Source organism: Anoplopoma fimbria, chromosome 12, assembly GCF_027596085.1.
Source record: "Anoplopoma fimbria isolate UVic2021 breed Golden Eagle Sablefish chromosome 12, Afim_UVic_2022, whole genome shotgun sequence".
NCBI classification, from domain to species: Eukaryota; Metazoa; Chordata; class Actinopteri; order Perciformes; family Anoplopomatidae; genus Anoplopoma; species Anoplopoma fimbria.
Window position 1 is genome coordinate 445,163 of NC_072460.1, and position 18,613 is coordinate 463,775.

Here is an 18,613-nt window from a genome sequence, read left to right on the forward strand (position 1 = left end):
AGACTGTCTGACCTGTCCTCTGCTGCACTAGAACATTTTGCAAGCACTTTTTCAGCCCAGTCCCGATCCTGTTACATGACGGAGGAGGAATCTGTGTATGAAGGAACTTCAGGAGAACATAACTACTGCTCTAATAAGAGCTTTAAATCTACTTACTGCTATTGGTGTACTAACGTTGCTGCTTTTTCTAGATACTCTAAGATCAGCTCCTATTGAGTGTTTGAAGGATGTTAGTATACTGTTATAAGCGTATAGTGAGTGGCTCTAGAGGTAGTAATTACAAATGTATGCACATGGCAGCGTGTTAGTTTGATCATTATGAGGAGTCGGCTCTTGTTAAGGCTCGATATGAAGACTCACAAGATGTGGGCACAGCGCAGGGAGGAAGCCACAGTAAATGGATGTGGGCAGCATTACCTGAAATGTACAATGGCGTCATACAGCTGCAACATCACAGTATCAAAGCAAATACAAAAGATTTCCTTGACACAGATTGTTAAGTCTGGGCTGGGTTTCCCTGACACATGTAGCATCTCCTTTTAAGTTAAAACTCGACCCTGGTGTTTAAGCCACATTAACACAACAGACCAGTTTACTTTAAAATAGAAAATCTTAAGCACGGTTACCATGATCAGGATTATTGGAAACCAGCTCTCTTTCTCTCATCACCCTATGACATCTGTCGAAGTCGATCAGTCTGTTCACTCGCAGCATACCAACTCCTGACTGGAATCAGGACACATGCAAAGATTTGAAAGCTAACCCGCTACGCGACATGCATGCAGAGTGTGGGTCTTCTGTTACAAGCTGGCGTTACACACTATACTCCTATTTACGAGGGAGAAAAAGGTCACGTCTGTCTACAGTATGTCATCCACATGATGCCCTTAAGAAGATGTGTGCAGGGGACGGTGGAGGCTGTGCATTCACACAAACAGTTGCTGGTCAGAAACCTCTACTGGAGTATACAGCACTAATATGTACAACATGTGTGTCCTAAGTCATCAGGGATGGAGTCAGCCCTGTTTCAGTTCAACCACCTCAGGAGGTAATCAGCATCAGTGATATCTGGGGACAAATTGATTGGCCGAGAGATTGACGAGTTGATTAAGAGAAAGTTCTGTGTTTAAAAAAGGAAAGCAAATTCTGATTTCATTTTCTTCCTGTACTGACTGAACTGGAAGGGACTGGACCTCAAACCTGAGGGTGGTCACAGTAGGAGCAGGAGGGGCTTCATTAAGTTTGAAGACTACAGGGCTACAGATCTTCATCATCATCATCTTCTTGATTGATGCAGTGGAGGGACGGGGAGACAGGCTGCATGCAGATGGGAGGGGAGGGTCCTTGGACGGGAACAGTGTTTGGTCATCTCCTGGAGAAGAGAGACAATGAAAGGAAGTCATTGTTTGGAGAAATACAGAAATCTGTTAAAAGTTTTGTTGACTGACATTTTCTAATGTTTCTTATTAAAGGGCCATCACAATGGTTCTGCATGGTTTAACAACATCAATCAAATATGCTTTGCATTTCTTGCATTTCTTGTCTACTGATTTTCTAGCAACCAAGCAGCCACTTGTTTCTAGTTCATGGCAGTTTGTTCAGAAAGTAAACTTGCAGTGACTTTTCTTTCTCTTGCTTGACACAGGGAACCCATCGAGGCTATTGTTAGAGAAAGAAGATTTTAAAGTGTGGCTGTGCGTCTCTTGGTGTACTTTGGTAATTACCATGGTATTAACTTGCAGCGGTCTCCTGCTGAATGACGAAATGTCTGTTTGAATCATCCACCTCGCCGCCACAGTGAACATCACTTCTGTTGATGCAGAAACCAACGCTCATTAAACAAACCAACTAAACTGATAACAACATATAAATTGATAACAACAAGGCAAGAATTGATTTATTCCTCTTGTCTGAAGTAAGTTCAAGTGGCCAGAAACAATCAACAGCTAACTGAAATGCTCACCTGTTGTCATTGATGTCTCTCCTTTCACTGATGTTGTTACCTGTTGGAAACAAAACAATAGTTTGATTTCATTGATTGATTATCACGATCAATTCTAAGTGATCATTTATTAATAAATGTATCTTATATTATTAAAACATGTGCTCTTGTGCGTACCGTTGTCAATGTTGAGTGGGAAGGACTCCAGTATGTCTCCAGTGTATCTGCCTGCTCTGTAGCCCAGCGCTGTGGACACTCTGTGTAAAACACCACAGAGGAAAGAAAAAAAAACAAGGTCAAATATTAGCCGGTATGACGCGTTACCAGTGATGGAGACTTGTCTGACCAGTAATTAAAAAAATCTAAATAGTAAAAAGGAACACAATGTTAAAGCCAAACTTAATATAAAAGAAAAAGCCTGCCAGTTGTAGGTTCTACTAAAATGACCATGTGCGGATGAACAACCTCTCAGTTCCTTTCTGCTCTTCCTGACATCTGTCATCTGACATCTGTCACAGACCCGACTCTAAACCTGTGGCTTTCAAACAGTGGAAGGAAGGATTTAAACCCACGTGTTGCTCTGGACAGAGTTGGGGCTGCAGTTGACGCTGGCGGCACTCGGCTGTGTCCCGTTGCCCTGGAAGAGGGCGTTGCTGTAGGTGTTGGCGTGTTCAGTGGCACGGATGTAAGTGTAGAACGGGTTTGTGGGGGAGCAGGTGGGCAGCTGCTTCGGTCTCACTGGCTTGGCTGTCAGGGTGATAAAGTAATGCAGGCACAAGTATAATGACAATGAGTTAATGCAGACCAAAGACAGTAAATAAAATAAAAGTCAGTTCAAATGTAGACAAACAAAAGCATAAATCAAACGAGGGAGCTTCATTGCAGTACCGATCTGTGCTGCATGGGGGCGTCTCAGGGCGCTCTTGGCCCTCATGGCATCCTTGATGCGGTCGACCTCCTGCTGGTAGCGGCGGCGGTCCATCATGGCGCCCTCCTTGGCATCCCTCAGTGCAGTCTCCAGGGCCTTAACTCTCTCAGCAGTAGACCGAAGACGTTTCTCCAACTTTGGAAGCTCACAGCGCAGATCTGCATTGTCACGTACCAGCTGGAGGAGAGAAATTAATTTAATCAAAGATATTCAGAAGAAAAACAGAAATAGAGTAAGGAGTGAAAATATATTGTATGACACGGTTTAAGAAGCTGATTAAAATTCCTGTTAAAAAATTCTCAAGGAAGTATAAATACACAATTATTACAGTAATATCATGCAATATAATTAAGTTGTTCAGCACAATTTGCCTACATCACAAATGACTTGTGGTTTTTAAACATATAAGTTACATTACTTTAAGTGTACATATTTGTTCTGTTATGCACCCACTAAGATCAGGCTCCAGGTTGTGCACAGGCCAATTATCCCCCAAAATTGCTGAATCTCTAGCAGTGAAAATATCCCAATTACACCATTTCCTGGTCTTATACAATCCAACCTTCATGCTGGGTTTTCATCACTGAATGTACAGTTCCTCTCATCCTTTCTGCATATTTATCACCTGTTTGTGAACCTTTGTAAGTTGGTCCAGGTTATTCTCAAGAAAGGAAATCTTCTGCTTCTGGGTGCAAGACCCCCCGCTATCATCAGGCTCCATTTCGGAACTCTGCAGAGAGGAAGATAAAGTACGAAGATGAGAAAATAAATAGAAAGCAAGGTACAGGAAGAGGTTTTATATTTGACTACTGCAGAAGGTGATTGTAACACCTGACGGGGGATGAAAGAAGCATTCATAAATACCAGTGACTCACTAATTACCGTGAGAAAACATTTTAAAATCGCTTGTGAGTTGTCAGTAAAATGTGCCATACAAGCCCCTTTTAGACCAAAAACGAGAACAGTTTTTCATCCAGAATTTAAGTTTGATCTTTAATCCACTGGTCTTCCCAAAAAGTGAATTTCTTTTGTTATAATCTAAAAATCAAAGGGGATTAGAGGAATGTTGCTACTGCTAGTGAAGTGGGTTTTCACGCAACATAGTTTTCTTAAGATGATTTAAAAACGGCTTTCTCTCATCTTCTTGGAGCTGCTTACTTTTTTAACCCGCGACGTGAGGTCTTGAACGAACAGCTTGCGCAGGTTGTGGAGGGTCTGGAGTTCGCGGGCCTGGAGGACAGACAGATGGAGAGGAGGTTAGGAAGACAACTCTGGATGTAAGACAAAGGTTGTACAAAAGAGAGAAGAGCAGACTGAGGTAACACAAGAGAGAGACAGAGACACAGCAGGGGAAATGTTTCAGAAGAGACAGACGTTGACAGGTAGTGGTGTATATTTTACTCACGACGGTCTCCTCCAGACCCTTCAAGTCCTGTTTGGTCTGCTCATGGCGCTCATGCAGGAATCTGACAGAAACAGCAAAACCATCATTACATAGACAATATTACTGTATAGTCCAGGACAATTTAATATCTCTGTGTCGTTTCCAGTGCCCTCTGCTGGAATTTAATAGAAGGGACAGTAGACTGCTTCAATTCTGTACTTCAATGTTTTCATAATCTCTTTTGAAATAATTGGGAAAACAATCCTCCACCATATTACTCACTCCCTCAAATATAAAGTACTTCATACTCAGATTTTGGTTTTAACTAAACTGAGTAGTCAAGTGTAAGAAAATGGACCTCCACAGCACTTACGAGAGCTCCTCCAGACGCTCACTCTTGCTGGTGTCCTGACTCTTCAGGCGCTCAAAGTCAGCACGAACCTGAGCGAGCTCGATCTCCAGCTTGGAGTTACGACTGGAAAAAGAGAAAGGGAAGAGATGAATGTACAGTAAACCTGTTGACTCTACAAACGTTTGTGTATGCAAAGAAAGAATTATGAAAATAATAATAGCTTTTTATAATAAGTGAATATCACACCAATAGTATCCTATTAATTAATCATTTATAATTAGAAAGTACTAATTCAACTGTCACTGACTCAGTGAGCTCGTCAATGATCCTCTGCTTCTCATTGATCTCATCCCGGAGGCGGGCCAGCTGCTTGTGATGGAGGCCGCGGTGAGTCTCCCCCTGCTGACGAGGAACCTTCTGGAAATGAAAAGAGAGGCTGGCTTTAGCACGGGAAACAAGAACATGTATCACAGAAAAAGCCATATAATATGTTTGAGATGATTATTTAGAGCAAGAGACTTTGAGGAGCCCTGCCACAAAGACAGCATAGAGGTCAGTCCACCATGTAGTATCATACAAATTCAAGGCAAGGCACAAAGTATTCAGATCTGAAAATAAGTACTTTGCTTGTGTTCCATTCTGGGGTGACAGTCAGATCTCACACAAGAAAATAGCCTTACAAGGCTTCTTACCTTCACATTTCCATCCTCAATCTCCCCCTTCTCTCCATCCTTCTCCTCCAGCAGGGAGTTATCTGGTATAAGACAAAGGGAAAGAAAGCATTCACCACAGAGCAGCAGCCTAATAACACATTCAGGCCATTTCCTGTTAGTTAGTTAATAGTTCTAAACTATTCCGCATTTCCTTCAGCGTTCATGTTAATCTTGCAGCTGTTTTTAATATTTTTCCAACAATATATTTTGTGTATGTGTACAGGTGTGGTGTGCATGTTACCCTGGTCTTGCAGCTTGGCCAGCTCCTCGCTCAGGGAGTCGTGGCTCTCCTCCAGCAGCCTCTTCTTCTGCTCCACGCTCTGCATGTACTCCGTCAGAGAGCGGATCTTAGCTTCATGCTGTATGAAACACAAACGTACGCACAGGAGAATAAAAGTCATTAGAAAACATAAAAACAAACTACAATGATTGATTCATTCACGCAGCCGTTCATCAATGCCACATCTTCCATCCCTCACCTGGGAGATGAGGAGCTGGCAGGAGGAGAGCTCCCTCCCGGTCTCCTCCATCTTGCGGTGGCACTCCAGCTGCATATTCTCCAGCTGGCGGCAGCGCTTCACCATGCTCTTCACCTCCGACTTGATCTTGCTGATGTAGAGGCGAGCCACCGTGAACTCCTCCTCGATCGCACCGCTGATCTCCACCGGCTGAGGATTGGAGAAAAATAGATGATTATTTTCTCTTTCACGGTTTCTCCCCCAGTCAGGACAATAATAAAAACACTCACTCTATTAAGTGTTGTGTAGTTATACCTACAGTTTATGTGCATTTTGACCTTTAATTGAAACATATTTATACTCTTAGATCCAGCTCACCAGCTTGATCTCCCCGTTGCCCACAATGGTGCTGAACTCGCTGAGGTCCCTCATCAGACCATTGAGGACGTCAGCGATGCGTTTCCTCTGCTGCCCGCTCACTTCCTGCATACGAGACAGCTCCGCCTCCAGCTCCATCAGACTGGCCTGTACAGAGAAAAACAGAGGAGTAAGGATCAGTGAAGCACTACCTTTTTCCAACAAAAAGCACCTAGCTAGACATACCAGGAGCTCCACTGATATCTCAAACATGTAAGGGCTAATGTTATTCCACAAAAGGACAGAGCATTGTTGTGGTTTCAAGTTTTTGGTTTTAGTAATAGACATTACACTTACTGGGTGATGGAGGCCATCGTTTTTCTAGAATATCTAAAACCTGTTCAGGAACATTAGGGCTTTTTATAGCGATGAATATGCAATATTTCATCGAAGTCTGACTCATGGCCCCTGGGTTATGGTTATTATATACGATCAGGAGGCTGGCGTCACCTATAAATTTGATTACACATTTATAACATGGAATGGCAATTGAGCCGCATGGCAAAGAAAATGACAAAAGACAATGTGAAAACAGTATTGCATCACAAAAGTCATGTTGGTTTTTTTTTTTTTCAGTTCTCCCAAGTTTTACGTACCAGAACAAATAGAATGGGACAAAAAAAATGTGTAATCCTTAAAACGCTGAACTTAATACTTTTCCTCCAGCACTTGATAGCCAAATTATTCCTGCAGTGTTTCCCACTCACTGCTACAGAAGGTGTTTGTCTCTTTAGTGCAGCAAGCAGGCGAGCGTCCTCCTGCTCCACCTCCTGTCTCTGATCTCAACTTTCCTTCTGTAAATCTAACATCCACACCACCACTCTTTAAACCTACCATTTTCTGGGACAGTTGGTCCGCCAGCAGCTGGTTCTGCAGGCCTTTCTCCTCCACCTCCTGGCTCTTCTGGTCGTAGTTGATGGCCAGCTCCTCAAGAGCTTGCAGAACCTCCTTCACCTCAGCCTTGGCGCAGTCACTCTCCACCTGAAGCCTGCCAAGTTCAGCCTGGACCTTGTCCCCATCGCCCTTGGATGAGGCCAGGAGCTGGAGGGAGGGAGGGAAAGAAAAAAGAGGGAGACAGAGGAGGACCTTCAGTTAAAACATTTAAAAATCTACATTTGGTCCAGTCCTCACTTCTGCTGTTTGAACTCTGGAGCTTGGTATTAAGCCTACGTTTAGAATAACTAAGTTCCTTTCTAAGTCTGTGTGCATACAGTGCGTTTCTGATGACTGACCTCATCCTGGTCCATCATCTGCTGCTTCAGTTTCTCCACCAACTGGCACTGCAGGTTGATGTCATCATCCTGTGTAAACATTACATTTTAATTTATACCAAACTCACTACCATCCAGACTCAATCCCCTGCATGTGTGTATGAATACATGTGACACCAACAATTGTATAGGCTTTAATCTTCTGTTTTGCATTTATAAACCCATAATTACATGAGAAAGACACTAAATGTTCCTGTATATTTTTCATTACACAAAATAACATCTGCATTTGCTATGGAGGTGGAATTACTTAATGTAATGTGTCGTAATTAGTATGTTCATGTTTTTGTGTTTGGACCTTGTCATCCAGCTGCTTGTACAGCTTGCGGATCTCCTCCTCATACTTCTGCCGCTCCTCCTCGGAAATGCGGACCACGATGGAGGAGGTGTCGTTGTCCAGAACGGGACGCTCCTCCACTGTCTCGAAATGGGTCACAATGTCTGGCTCCGTCTGCTCCGTCTCAGGTACGTCCTCTCCTGAGAGGAGAGATGAAGCAATAAAGAGGACAGAGAAACAAATGCATCAGAATAAGGCAGTTTTGTTTATGATTTCAGCACTGAAGAGCTGAAGTTAAGCAACTGAGACGAGGTTTCTGCTGGACATTTAGAAAACCTTTAATATGTCTCACCGTTTCTCCAGCGGTTGAGCTCAAGCTCCAGCTTCTGGATGGTGTCCTTCAGAGTTTTGTTCTTCTCCTTCTCTTTCTCGTACTTCCTCTTCCACTGCTCCGCCGTCAGCTCCAGGTTGATGGAGGCGGTGTTCCTGATGGTCTTGGCACTGTGACGGAGGAAGACAAAGACAGAGAGACACACAGGGGTAAAAACGTGAATCAGATAGTTATCAATTAGTTTTATTGGATAATGCACCAAAAACTCAGCTTTATGTTGGTCAAATAGTTTGAATGTCACCTGACTAGTATGAGAGGAAACTACTAAATAAAGTATTAGTTATAATGTCATTTTAATATAAGGTAAAAACAATTCTGAGATCTTTGTTGAGCCTTCTGGCTCAAAAAGAAATTCATACCTCCCTGGTGAGAGATAAAGTTAAGTAGGCGATGTCAGTTAGCTTCTGTAGCTGCCTTGTTTGGATTTGATGTCATACCCAAAACACTTTATTGCCTTCCTTTTGAGGGGTTCATATATTAGTCTGTGTTCTTGCTGAAAAACATGGCAGCATGTGAAAAGACTTGGATTTGATTGTCATGCTCCTGCTGTATACTAAAATGTCTTTCCCAAGCTGCACTGGCTGTTTCCACAAATGTATTTACCGTTGTCCAAACATCAGAGTGGACTTGGTCTCAGCGTCGTTGTAGCTGGAGGGAGAGCAGCAGATGAACATGGTGGTGCGACAGTTCCCACCGAGGGAGTCCTGCAGGATGCGGGTCATTTTGCTGTCGCGGTACGGCACGTGAGTTTTCTGCAGGAGACAGGAAGAGAGAGGGGAGAGCGATGGAGGGAAGATGGTGAGGGAAGGAGCATAGAGAAAGAACGGAAAAGGGAAGAAAGGAGGAAAAAAGATCAACATCAGGAGACAATTTAGACCAAATGAATGAAAGACATGCCAGAGGTATGTTTCATTTGCTTCCTTATTTTGCACTTCTGCAGGGATTCATCAACAAATTATATAATCAGCAAAAAACATTCCTATTTTGGATGCCAAAATTGTAAGATTTACTGTGCTGCATCCAACTAATCCATTAATTTGCAGGGAAGGTTTTAGCATTTGAAAGCCAAACCAGTTGAGCTGGCAGAGAGGAAATAACAGTGCAGGTACTGGGCAGGATGCATTTCACCTTTAAATGGACAGGAGGGACCGACAGCTACTGTACATTAGCTTGGATGGATACTGAAGAGGCCGACCAAGCACAGGCCCAGGGACCCAAAGTGTTCTCACCACTTAAGCACTACTTAGTTGATCGAGATCTGCATTTCTAGTGATCTATTTTACTGTAAATCTTATGTCTCAATTGTTCCTCTACTGTCTATAGAAATACTAAAAAAGCTCACCGTGCCCTCAGCCAACGCAGAGATGACATTTCCCAGAGCAGAAAGAGACTTGTTGATGTTTTTAGCCTCATCCAGGACGGCGCCTGCAGCTCCAGTCTTACTGACCTGGAATAAAGAAAGAGAGTCAGACAAGTCAAATATGAGAGATTAACAGCTGCAGAAAACACACTGGAGACATACATTTAAAGCAGCTGAATAGCAGTTGGGAGTGGTTTATTTATAGTCAATCTCTCCCTCAGAATGACTCCTACCTTCTCACTGCCAGCCAGATCCACCAGGTACAGTTTTCCACACAGTTTTTGCTCAGTCTCCACATGCTCCTGCTTGATGTTGATCAGGAAGATGCTGTGGCTTCGAGAACTGTGCTCGTTCATGTCTGCACAAAGACAGAAGCAACAAAGTCGTTGGGTGGACCAAAAGGCAAAGAGGCTTCTCTGCAGTCTTTGAACTCTTGATGTTAACAGTGTTTATTAAACCCACATTTCAGAATTCACAAATTAGATCTAATCAAACTTTAGCTTTTAAGAAACATGTGGAATGAGGGTGGAAATGTTCTCAACTACGTGTAAACATGGAGATTTCAACTGAAAATGATGAATTCACCATTTAAAGTTTTACAAAACATACAATCTCTTTTATTTTCCTCTCTCATTTATCTGTGCGTTTGAAGTTTTCTATGTCTATTTTGTCACCCAGGGACCAGACATTACTGCATCAGAAAACAGAGTGGAGGAAACAGGACGCCCTGATCTAGAAGCCGCTCTTCATCTGACAGCAAGTAAGTTCAGGTTTCTCTGCAGACAATATCTGCTATCAGCACACCACTCTGCAGCACCGTGAGTCAGCAGGCATCAACCAGGAAACAGACAAGACTGTGCTGCTTGTGAACGCAGCCTCAAGCAACTCGGATCCACTGCTCAACGTTTACATGACAAAGTTTTGTATTATTCCTGCTCTACTGAGCATATGTTATTTTAATTTAAGTAGATATTATATTATCTATTATCTATCTATCTGAAGAGATTTGTCTTGGTCTCCTTCTCCCACACAAGTACTGGAATCCATAGAATCCACAGCCTATGCCTAAGGCGATCTATGCATGCCTGTTATATAACCCCATTAGATTGACGCTGTTTATTTAAAGTCGTAGCATAGAGGCAGATGTGAATATGTAATTATAGCGTTTTCAGATGCACCGAGGCCCTTTGTAGCTGCAGCTCAGTGTTAAGAGTGTGAGTATTTTATTGGTCTATCCGCTCAACGGATAGATGATTCATAACATAACATTCATACATTTTTTCTTTTTCTGTATTGCAATCTGAGCTTCTCATCTCGAAGTTGCAACATGATGCAGAAGTCTCACAGCCAATAATACATAACTGTGGATAAGTAGAGGCCTATATCTGTATAGAAAATCATTTTATCAATATCCTGCTCGACACAAATTTCTGTTTTCTTCAGCTTACATAAGACACAAAAAGGATGGAGTACAAACACCAGGTTTACTGGTAATAAGGTCACATGTTATTTTTAGCTGTGTTTTTATACTGTAATAAAATCTAACGCAGTATTAGAGCCATGAGTCAGATATTATTACTCAATGCATGGAGGCCAAAACCAGATCAGAGAGCTTTTATTTCTAGTGCTGTGAAGGTTTTCTAACATACATTAAAGATATAAACATACTGTAGCCAGGTTACTGAACACAGCATTATCAGAAACCAGTTTATTAGACGGCCCGATTCTGTTTGTTAGCAATGATTTTATTAAAATAATAGTCTGGGCAGAGCCTTTGTTCTGATTGGTTCCTCTCTCTGAACCCAAAATAACTGCCCAATGAATGCCATCTGACAGGATGTGATTTCCATTATAAGAATGAATGAAGCTTGAAAATGACAGCCGGCTGTAACACAAAGATTACATAAAAAGACACGTTAACAGGCTACATGAAGTCAGCTGTCACTTCACGCATCGCTAACGGGTTGAGAGTGCTACTGTTGTCACTGATGACGAGCAAGATCGAGAGAAATGATCTTATTCTGGACATCTCAAAATGATCCACTGTAAGCATTTGTCTTTTGGAATGTTTTTTATCATAAGTATTTAATTGCAATATTTCTAGTATACAATGTATATCAACGACTATATTCTATGGTAAAGACTCACTGGTCACAGCAACATGGCGGGCAGCTTTGCCCTCGTCGATCACATCCATCACCTCATCAGGGCTGGAGACAAAACGCTCAGTGCAACCCTGAAGAGAGGAGAGGAGGGGAGAGGAGAGGAGAGGAGGGAGAGGAGAGGAGAGGGAGAGGAGAGGAGAGGAGAGGAGGAGGGAGGGAGAGGGAGGAGGAGAGGAGAGGAGGAGGAGGGAGAGGAGAGGGAGGGAGAGGGAGGGGGGAGGAGGGAGAGGAGGAGAGAGGAGAGGGGAGAGGGAGAGGAGAGGAGAGGGAGGGGAGGAGGGGAGGGAGAGGAGGGGAGAGGGAGAGAGGAGAGGAGAGGAGGAGAGGGAGGGAGAGGAGAGGGAGAGGAGAGGAGGGAGAGGAGAGGGAGAGGGAGGGGAGGGAGGAGAGAGGAGAGGAGAGGGAGAGGAGGGAGGAGGGAGAGGAGAGGGAGGGGAGAGGAGAGGGAGAGGAGGAGGGAGGGAGAGGAGAGGAGAGGAGAGGAGAGGAGGAGGGAGAGGGAGGGAGAGGAGGGGAGAGAGGAGAGGAGAGGGAGAGGAGAGGAGGAGGAGAGGAGAGGAGGAGAGGAGGGAGAGAGGAGAGGAGAGAAAAGGAGGGGAGAAAACGTAAGAGAGACAGAATATTAGTCAGACTTAATATCATGGATTTGATCAGAGGCAGAAACACAAAGCTCTGTCACTAACCTTGACATATGGCACCTTATTCTTATCCTCATGGACAGACAGGTTGGTCTTTGTCACTAGAGAAAGAGAGAACGTTTAAAATGATGTTTTTATTGTTACAAAGCCTCACTTTAGCACAGGTGCTGTTATCAAAATACTGTTACAAAAAGTGGAAGGTTTTGTTCCAACATTAGGGGGAGACACATATATGGGGTGGGGGGGTTCTCCCCCAGCACATTCTGAGTTTCAAGCACTTCATTTTCTGCATTCTGGTGAATTTTTATGCACCACATTTATGGTGGAAATGTCTTTATTCATGTTAAGGTAAAGACTTAATTCTGACGACAGACGACTAATATATATTTATATATAGTATAGAGTAATTCTCTCTATGTTGCTTTCAAACATGTATTCACTTGTAGCTCATCTTTTCTCATATAATGTTATCCATGCTGAGTCCAACATTAGTCAGAAATGATATATTCTTCTCTCCTCTTTTGTGTCTGTTGTTTGAGTAACTTCTTTAAATGTTTATTTGACACCTATTCACCTAAACTATTTAATCAATTTATTTCAATTCATTTATAAACCCCTGCACTTTAATAGCTCAAATGTATTTCAGAAAGATTTCTGCTCATGTTCAACATTTTCTCCACATTCAAAACACATCCGACAAATAGCTTTTTTGATGAAAACTATTGCTCGGGACAATTCAGTAGTCGCTGGAAGACGGGACATTGTACACCCTTGCTGTAGCAGGTGGCAGGTGATTCATTAAAAGCTCAGAAGCACTAACCATCCAGAAGGTCACGGATTTTGTCCATGTAGATTTCAAAGTATGAAACCTGTTGGAAAAGAAGGAAAAATAGGAAACGAAACTTTTTAGCTCAGGTTGAAATGTATCATGATGAATAAACTCTCTTTAAGTCAAAGTGCATGCCAGTTTTTTGTTGAACTGTTTACATACAAAAGCTAAAGAATAATACAAGAAAATTAGGATTAAGACAAGAAACACAACACGAGACATCAAATACACTACCTTAATGTGGAACTCCAGGTTTTCATCCATGGCAAAGATGTGGTTGAAAATGTCCTCAGCGATGCGAGGAATGATACCCATCTGGTGAGGGTCGTGCAGCTTGCCCTGAAACAGGAAGTCAGAGATAAAGGTATAAATAAGAGTGATATTGTGATAGCTTTCAAGGGCCAACGGAGACCAAATGGAGACTTCATGTAATAATGCCTCTAAATTCTTATATTTCCTTATGTCATACAATGATGATGACAATGATGACTGGTAGATCACTTCTGTGAGACCGGTTACCAGTTTCTAGTGATATTAACATTAATCTAAGTTGCAATGAGAAATTGTGAGACAAACAATGTAAATTGATTTGCTTATTGTTCTATAAAATTATCACAAAGACCCAAAACTCCTCAAAATATTTGATAAATGTGAAAGAAAAACAAAAAACACAGACATCAACGTGCTTTATTGCTCTGAATACTGCACCTCCATGGTGTGAGTCTTCCCGGAGGAGGTCTGTCCATATGCGAAGATAGTGCCATTGTATCCACCCAGAACGTCTATGAGAAAAACAGGACAACAAATGAGACCACAACACAAACATTTCAAATATCTGACAGATCTGTCATATCTTGTGGCTAATTATCCATACCCTTGACAATCTGCTTGGCACAGGTGTTGTACACCTGCTCCTGGGTGGTGTTGGTCGGAAACACTCTATCAAACACGTAGGACCTCCCCTGTAATAACCATGAGCAGCAACAAACAATTAACAAAAAACATAAAAGATAGGGTGGACTTACTTTCAAATTAAGATCAGATTTTTGGTTTGATCTCAATACATTCAATTAAATCAAAGGTGCAGAATTTCATTTTACATGTTGTCAAATATCTTTTATAGCAGCTAGTGATCAGTGGGAAATGACGTCATTTTGAGAAATGATGTCATCCCTGTGAGGTGGCCTGTGACTGATTTATCATCTGTTCACACGTGTCTGACCATTAAACAATGCGAGATAAAATGGGTGAATAGAAAACTAAAATGAATGTTACTTGCCAACACAACATATTGTTGTCAGTTTTTAAGAAAAACTGATTTAATAAAAGCTCTATAAGAAAATGTGTGAGTCACAGATGATAGTAGAACAGGTAGCTGAAGAGGAGTCAGGACTTAAGTTTCTCCAATTTCTCAGAAAAAGCATGTTGTATAAAAAGTGCCACATGTGCACACTACCAGGAAGTAGGTCAACTCATACATAAAGATGAAGCTTTTAAATTACTGCAAAGCTCAGTAGAAAAGCAGAGAACTACAACACAGAAGTTCTTTTAGTGTAACATTGTTGTCCGCCCTCATTTTGTAAGAGCGTTGGAAGCTAAATCAACAGTAATTAATTGAATTGTGAATAAATCAGCTCTGACCAAAATACAAACATCTTGCATGAAACACAGAGGAGTGAGTCAGCCCTGAAGGCCCCTGGGTGTCATTGTCTTATCTGAAACAATAATGTGAGCGGCCAGAACAGGAGCAGTAATAAATGTCATTAACAAGTTGAGTCATCTTCACACTGGCCCCATAACAGAGTGATTCCCAGAGAGAGAAATGCAGACCCAGTACAAGGGAGGGAAGGATGGAGGAGGAGGCACAGAAAGAGACATAAAAAAATAATCGACAGATAAGCAAAAGAGAGACAAGGGTGAGTCAAATCTGCCAAATAGAAAGAGAGAAACAGTAGAATGAGAAAAAAGAAATGCAAGGAAAGACAGAAAGAGAGACAGTTGAAAAGGCAGGTCAGCCTGTGATGCATGAGCTCGCTGGATGGTTATTGATCCTCTCTGTGGACAATTACAGGGATCAGTTTCTGACTCTGCCGTCCATCGTCAGGCTGAGGAGAGAGGAAGGTCAGGCTGAGAGGTTTTCATTACCACCGGAGAAGGTTCCAACAAGACTCCTCCCTCTGCACACTGCCTTTATCAGCCTTAGGAGAACTAAAGCCAACTATTCCATCTCCTTATAGCACTTTTATTAGGGTATCCAAATATATTTGCAGAATGAATTAATTTTATAGTCTTTGATTTAACATTTATGTCTGCAGTACACCTTTGGGCCACATGAGGGAGCCTGAATGTTCGTATTGTTCTCAGCTGTAGTCTTATAACATTGAAGCTAATATGAAAGGATGACATACGTTGGGTTAGTTTTACTGATGAGATGAAATTAAAAGAATGAGACAGCCTGTAAACTCCTCCTGAATGTATTTATTTGTAATTGCATGTGTATATTCTAAGAAACCTAAAGATAATGTAGACTGTGTGTTGGGTCATGATGGTGTGTCAGTTTTCAGAAACAAAGCTGTATTCCACATGATCAAAACATATAAAGAGGTAAAACCAACAGCACATACTATACATATAATCATTGAAATTCTTCCTTTATTTACACTAAAGTATATCAGATGATTTTATTCTCCAGAGATGGGATCAATTAAAAGGATGTGGACCACATAGCAAAGGCCAAATCAAGAATCTGAAAGACATTTATGCAACAAAGTCTCATTTTTTGTTTATAATTGAAATACTTTAAAATGAGTATCTGTTTCATTAAAGATTCCTGAACAAGGCAGTTTGCTGCCCTAATAATTCAAAAATAACCTAAAATTCTTACAATAATTTGATTTGTGTTCCAAACTAAGGATACGGTCTGACTGAATGTATTCTTACATTCATAAAAACAGAACATCATCTTCAGAGTTGACACCCATCACATTTTGAACCACCCAGCCTGACAGCCCCCATTTCTCCAAACTCTTCAAAAGGGATCCCAGACCTCCTCCGCACCAGAGAGGCCTCAGCAGAGCAGAGACATGAATGAATGCACAGACCGATATCACACAAGGTTCATTTCTCTGTGAGGGCTGTTATGATTGAGGATTACTCATAAAGGATGGTTATGTCAGCATCTCCATCTCTCAGGCGAGCTCTGTTTCACGGGCCTGTTTCCATGAGAAGGTGCTTCATCATAATGTAATATAATATAATGTAATATAATGTAATATAATGTAATGTAACATAATGTAATGTAATATAATGTAATATAAAGTAATATATTGTAATCTCAGGCTGGAGGCGCAGACCTGAGTCAGCTGGTTCGGAGGCCAGTTTGCGCACTTTGACAACAACATGACTCTGAGCTTTGTCCTGTGGAGGAAACACCAGCTGATGGAGGAAACACCAGCTGATGGAGGAAACACCAGCTGATGGAGGAGACTTTCTGCCCAGACACCACCCGAGCTGATGCTTCATGATGAGATATGATGAGATATGCTGATTCATGGATGCTTTATGGATGCTTTATGGATGCTTTATGGATGAGAGGCCTGCATGCACTACTCACCCCGACCAGGACGGTGTCATCTCCCTGGAATTTCGGGATGAACTGGTCCCCACGTACAATCTCAGACTGGTTCAGGGGACGAAAGCGACACAGCACCTTAATGTTACACACGGCGGGGACGTCGGCCATGGCGCAGATTCAGCGAGGAGGAGGAAGAGGAGGAAGAAGAAGAGGAGGAGGAAGAGGAGGAAGAGGAGGAGGAGGAGGAAGGATGCTTCGTTGTGCGGAGCGGAGAGCTGCTCGGCCTGGTCTGCACCGGTAGATCAGGAGGATGCTGAGCCGGTCCTTCAGAGGAGGAGGAGAGACTAGCGAGGAGAGGAGAGGAGGAGATGCTCAGCCGGAGGATGCGGGCTGTGCGGGCTGTGCGGTCCTTGACGCAGAGAGGCTGAATAATGTCCAACACTAGAACCTCTAGAACCTCTAGAACATGGAGAGCACGGAGAACATGGCTACATTATTAGAAACAGACAGCTCCTCGGTGGTCTCTGTGGTCTCTGTGGTCTCTGCTGGGAGCGGCGGTGAATGTGCGTCAGGCCGGCTGAAGGTGAGATGCTGCTGGAAGGACAGAGGAGGAAGCTGCTGCTGCTGAAGACACAGCGCCCCCTAGCGCCCAGCACAGGCAGGGCGTGGTCTGCATCCGTGTGTTTTAAAGTGGTACTCACAGCCTCCTCCTCCTCTTCCTCACAGCCTCCTCCTCTCTTCCTCACAGCCTCCTCTTCCTCACAGCCTCCTCCTCCTCACAGCCTCCTCCTCCTCTTCCTCACAGCCTCCTCCTCATCCTCCCAGCCTCCTCTTCCTCACAGCCTCCTCCTCATCCTCACAGCCTCCTCATCATCCTCTTCCTCACAGCCTCCTCCTCTTCCTCACAGCCTCCTCATCTCTTCCAGCCTCCTCCTCATCCCTCACAGCCTCCTCCTCTTCCTCACAGCCTCCTCTTCATCTTCCTCACAGCCTCCTCCTCATCCTCTTCCTCACAGCCTCCTCATCCTTTTCCTCACAGCCTCCTCCTCCTCACAGCCTCCTCTTCCTCACAGCCTCCTCATCCTCACAGCCTCCTCATCCTCACAGCCTCTTCATCTTCCTCACAGCCTCCTCTTCATCCTCTTCCTCACAGCCTCATCTTCATTACAGCCTCCTCTTCATCTTCCTCACAGCCTCCTCTTCATCTTCCTCACAGCCTCCTCTTCCTCGTCCTGATGGCCCAGATGAGGCAGTGAGTAATCTGCTCTCTGATGCCTCACCTTTCTTGGAAGGCAGTGGAGGTTATGGATCATTATGGATCATTATGGATCATCAGTGTCTGCTGAGTCTGGGATGACGCAGCACAATATCAGCACTGGAAACACGTTAGCATGTCCTTTAAAGAAACACTTACTATACTAGGAGGGAAAACACTGTGACACCAAGACCACTTCATTCAGTAAATTGATTTTCTTAAGTTCTGGATATTTATCAATTGTGGGATATTGTGCCAGATTGGTTCATTTAAGGACATTTTAAATTAAATCCATAACATTTTTTAAGAGATCCTGATAAACAGCAAATAAACATGAAAAACAAACCAACCTAAAACACAACTTCCTTCACTGAGGTAATACGTCTTTATAAGAATATTGTGTAGTTGACACTTGACTTGATTTGGACACATACACTTCTAACACACCTGCTAACAGGGTGGAAATATTCTAGAACTTCGGTAAACTGTTACTGCAATTGTTAATAGGCTCTCCTTGGGACTTTTTTGAAGTACGTCTTAGAATATGTATATTGCCAGTCATTTAGCAGGTATGAGACTTCTGTTTTAAGCTATCAAACAAACCTCTTGTTATCTTTTGTAGTAACAGCCTACGATGTTTTACGCATGTTCATTATAAT

The 18,613-nt window shown here is 42.8% G+C and overlaps 1 protein-coding gene across 1 annotated transcript; it reads right to left on the reverse strand.

Moving 5' to 3' along the window:
- Nucleotides 1-1,304: 1,304 nt before the first annotated feature.
- kif5aa (kinesin family member 5A, a) lies at nt 1,305-16,867 on the reverse strand. The gene is made up of 29 exons (XM_054609021.1): nt 16,739-16,867; nt 14,000-14,087; nt 13,834-13,907; nt 13,360-13,464; nt 13,117-13,165; nt 12,342-12,397; nt 11,642-11,729; nt 9,727-9,851; nt 9,476-9,580; nt 8,737-8,885; nt 8,095-8,243; nt 7,764-7,942; nt 7,427-7,495; nt 7,029-7,235; nt 6,156-6,302; nt 5,799-5,987; nt 5,561-5,678; nt 5,299-5,360; nt 4,914-5,023; nt 4,628-4,729; nt 4,276-4,336; nt 4,029-4,100; nt 3,496-3,600; nt 2,831-3,047; nt 2,515-2,689; nt 2,120-2,199; nt 1,964-2,003; nt 1,725-1,810; nt 1,305-1,372 (listed from the first exon to the last, which is right to left on the reverse strand). Exons 1-28 carry the CDS (start codon nt 16,865-16,867, stop codon nt 1,732-1,734), a joined length of 3,129 nt encoding a protein of 1,042 aa, XP_054464996.1. The 3' UTR covers nt 1,305-1,372; nt 1,725-1,731.
- Nucleotides 16,868-18,613: the final 1,746 nt, after the last annotated feature.

What these genes read in the sequence shown, in the direction of transcription:
- kif5aa (XM_054609021.1), bottom strand. Translation starts at nt 16,867, where the DNA reads ATGGCCGACGTCCCCGCCGTGTGTAACATTAAGGTGCTGTGTCGCTTT. An exon ending in ATCTGGCTGGCAGTGAGAAG is followed by an intron (nt 9,581 to 9,726) that starts GTAGGAGTCATT and finishes TCTTTATTCCAG; the next exon opens with GTCAGTAAGACTGGAGCTGC. An exon ending in AGAGACATCAATGACAACAG is followed by an intron (nt 1,811 to 1,963) that starts GTGAGCATTTCA and finishes CTGCATCAACAG; the next exon opens with AAGTGATGTTCACTGTGGCG.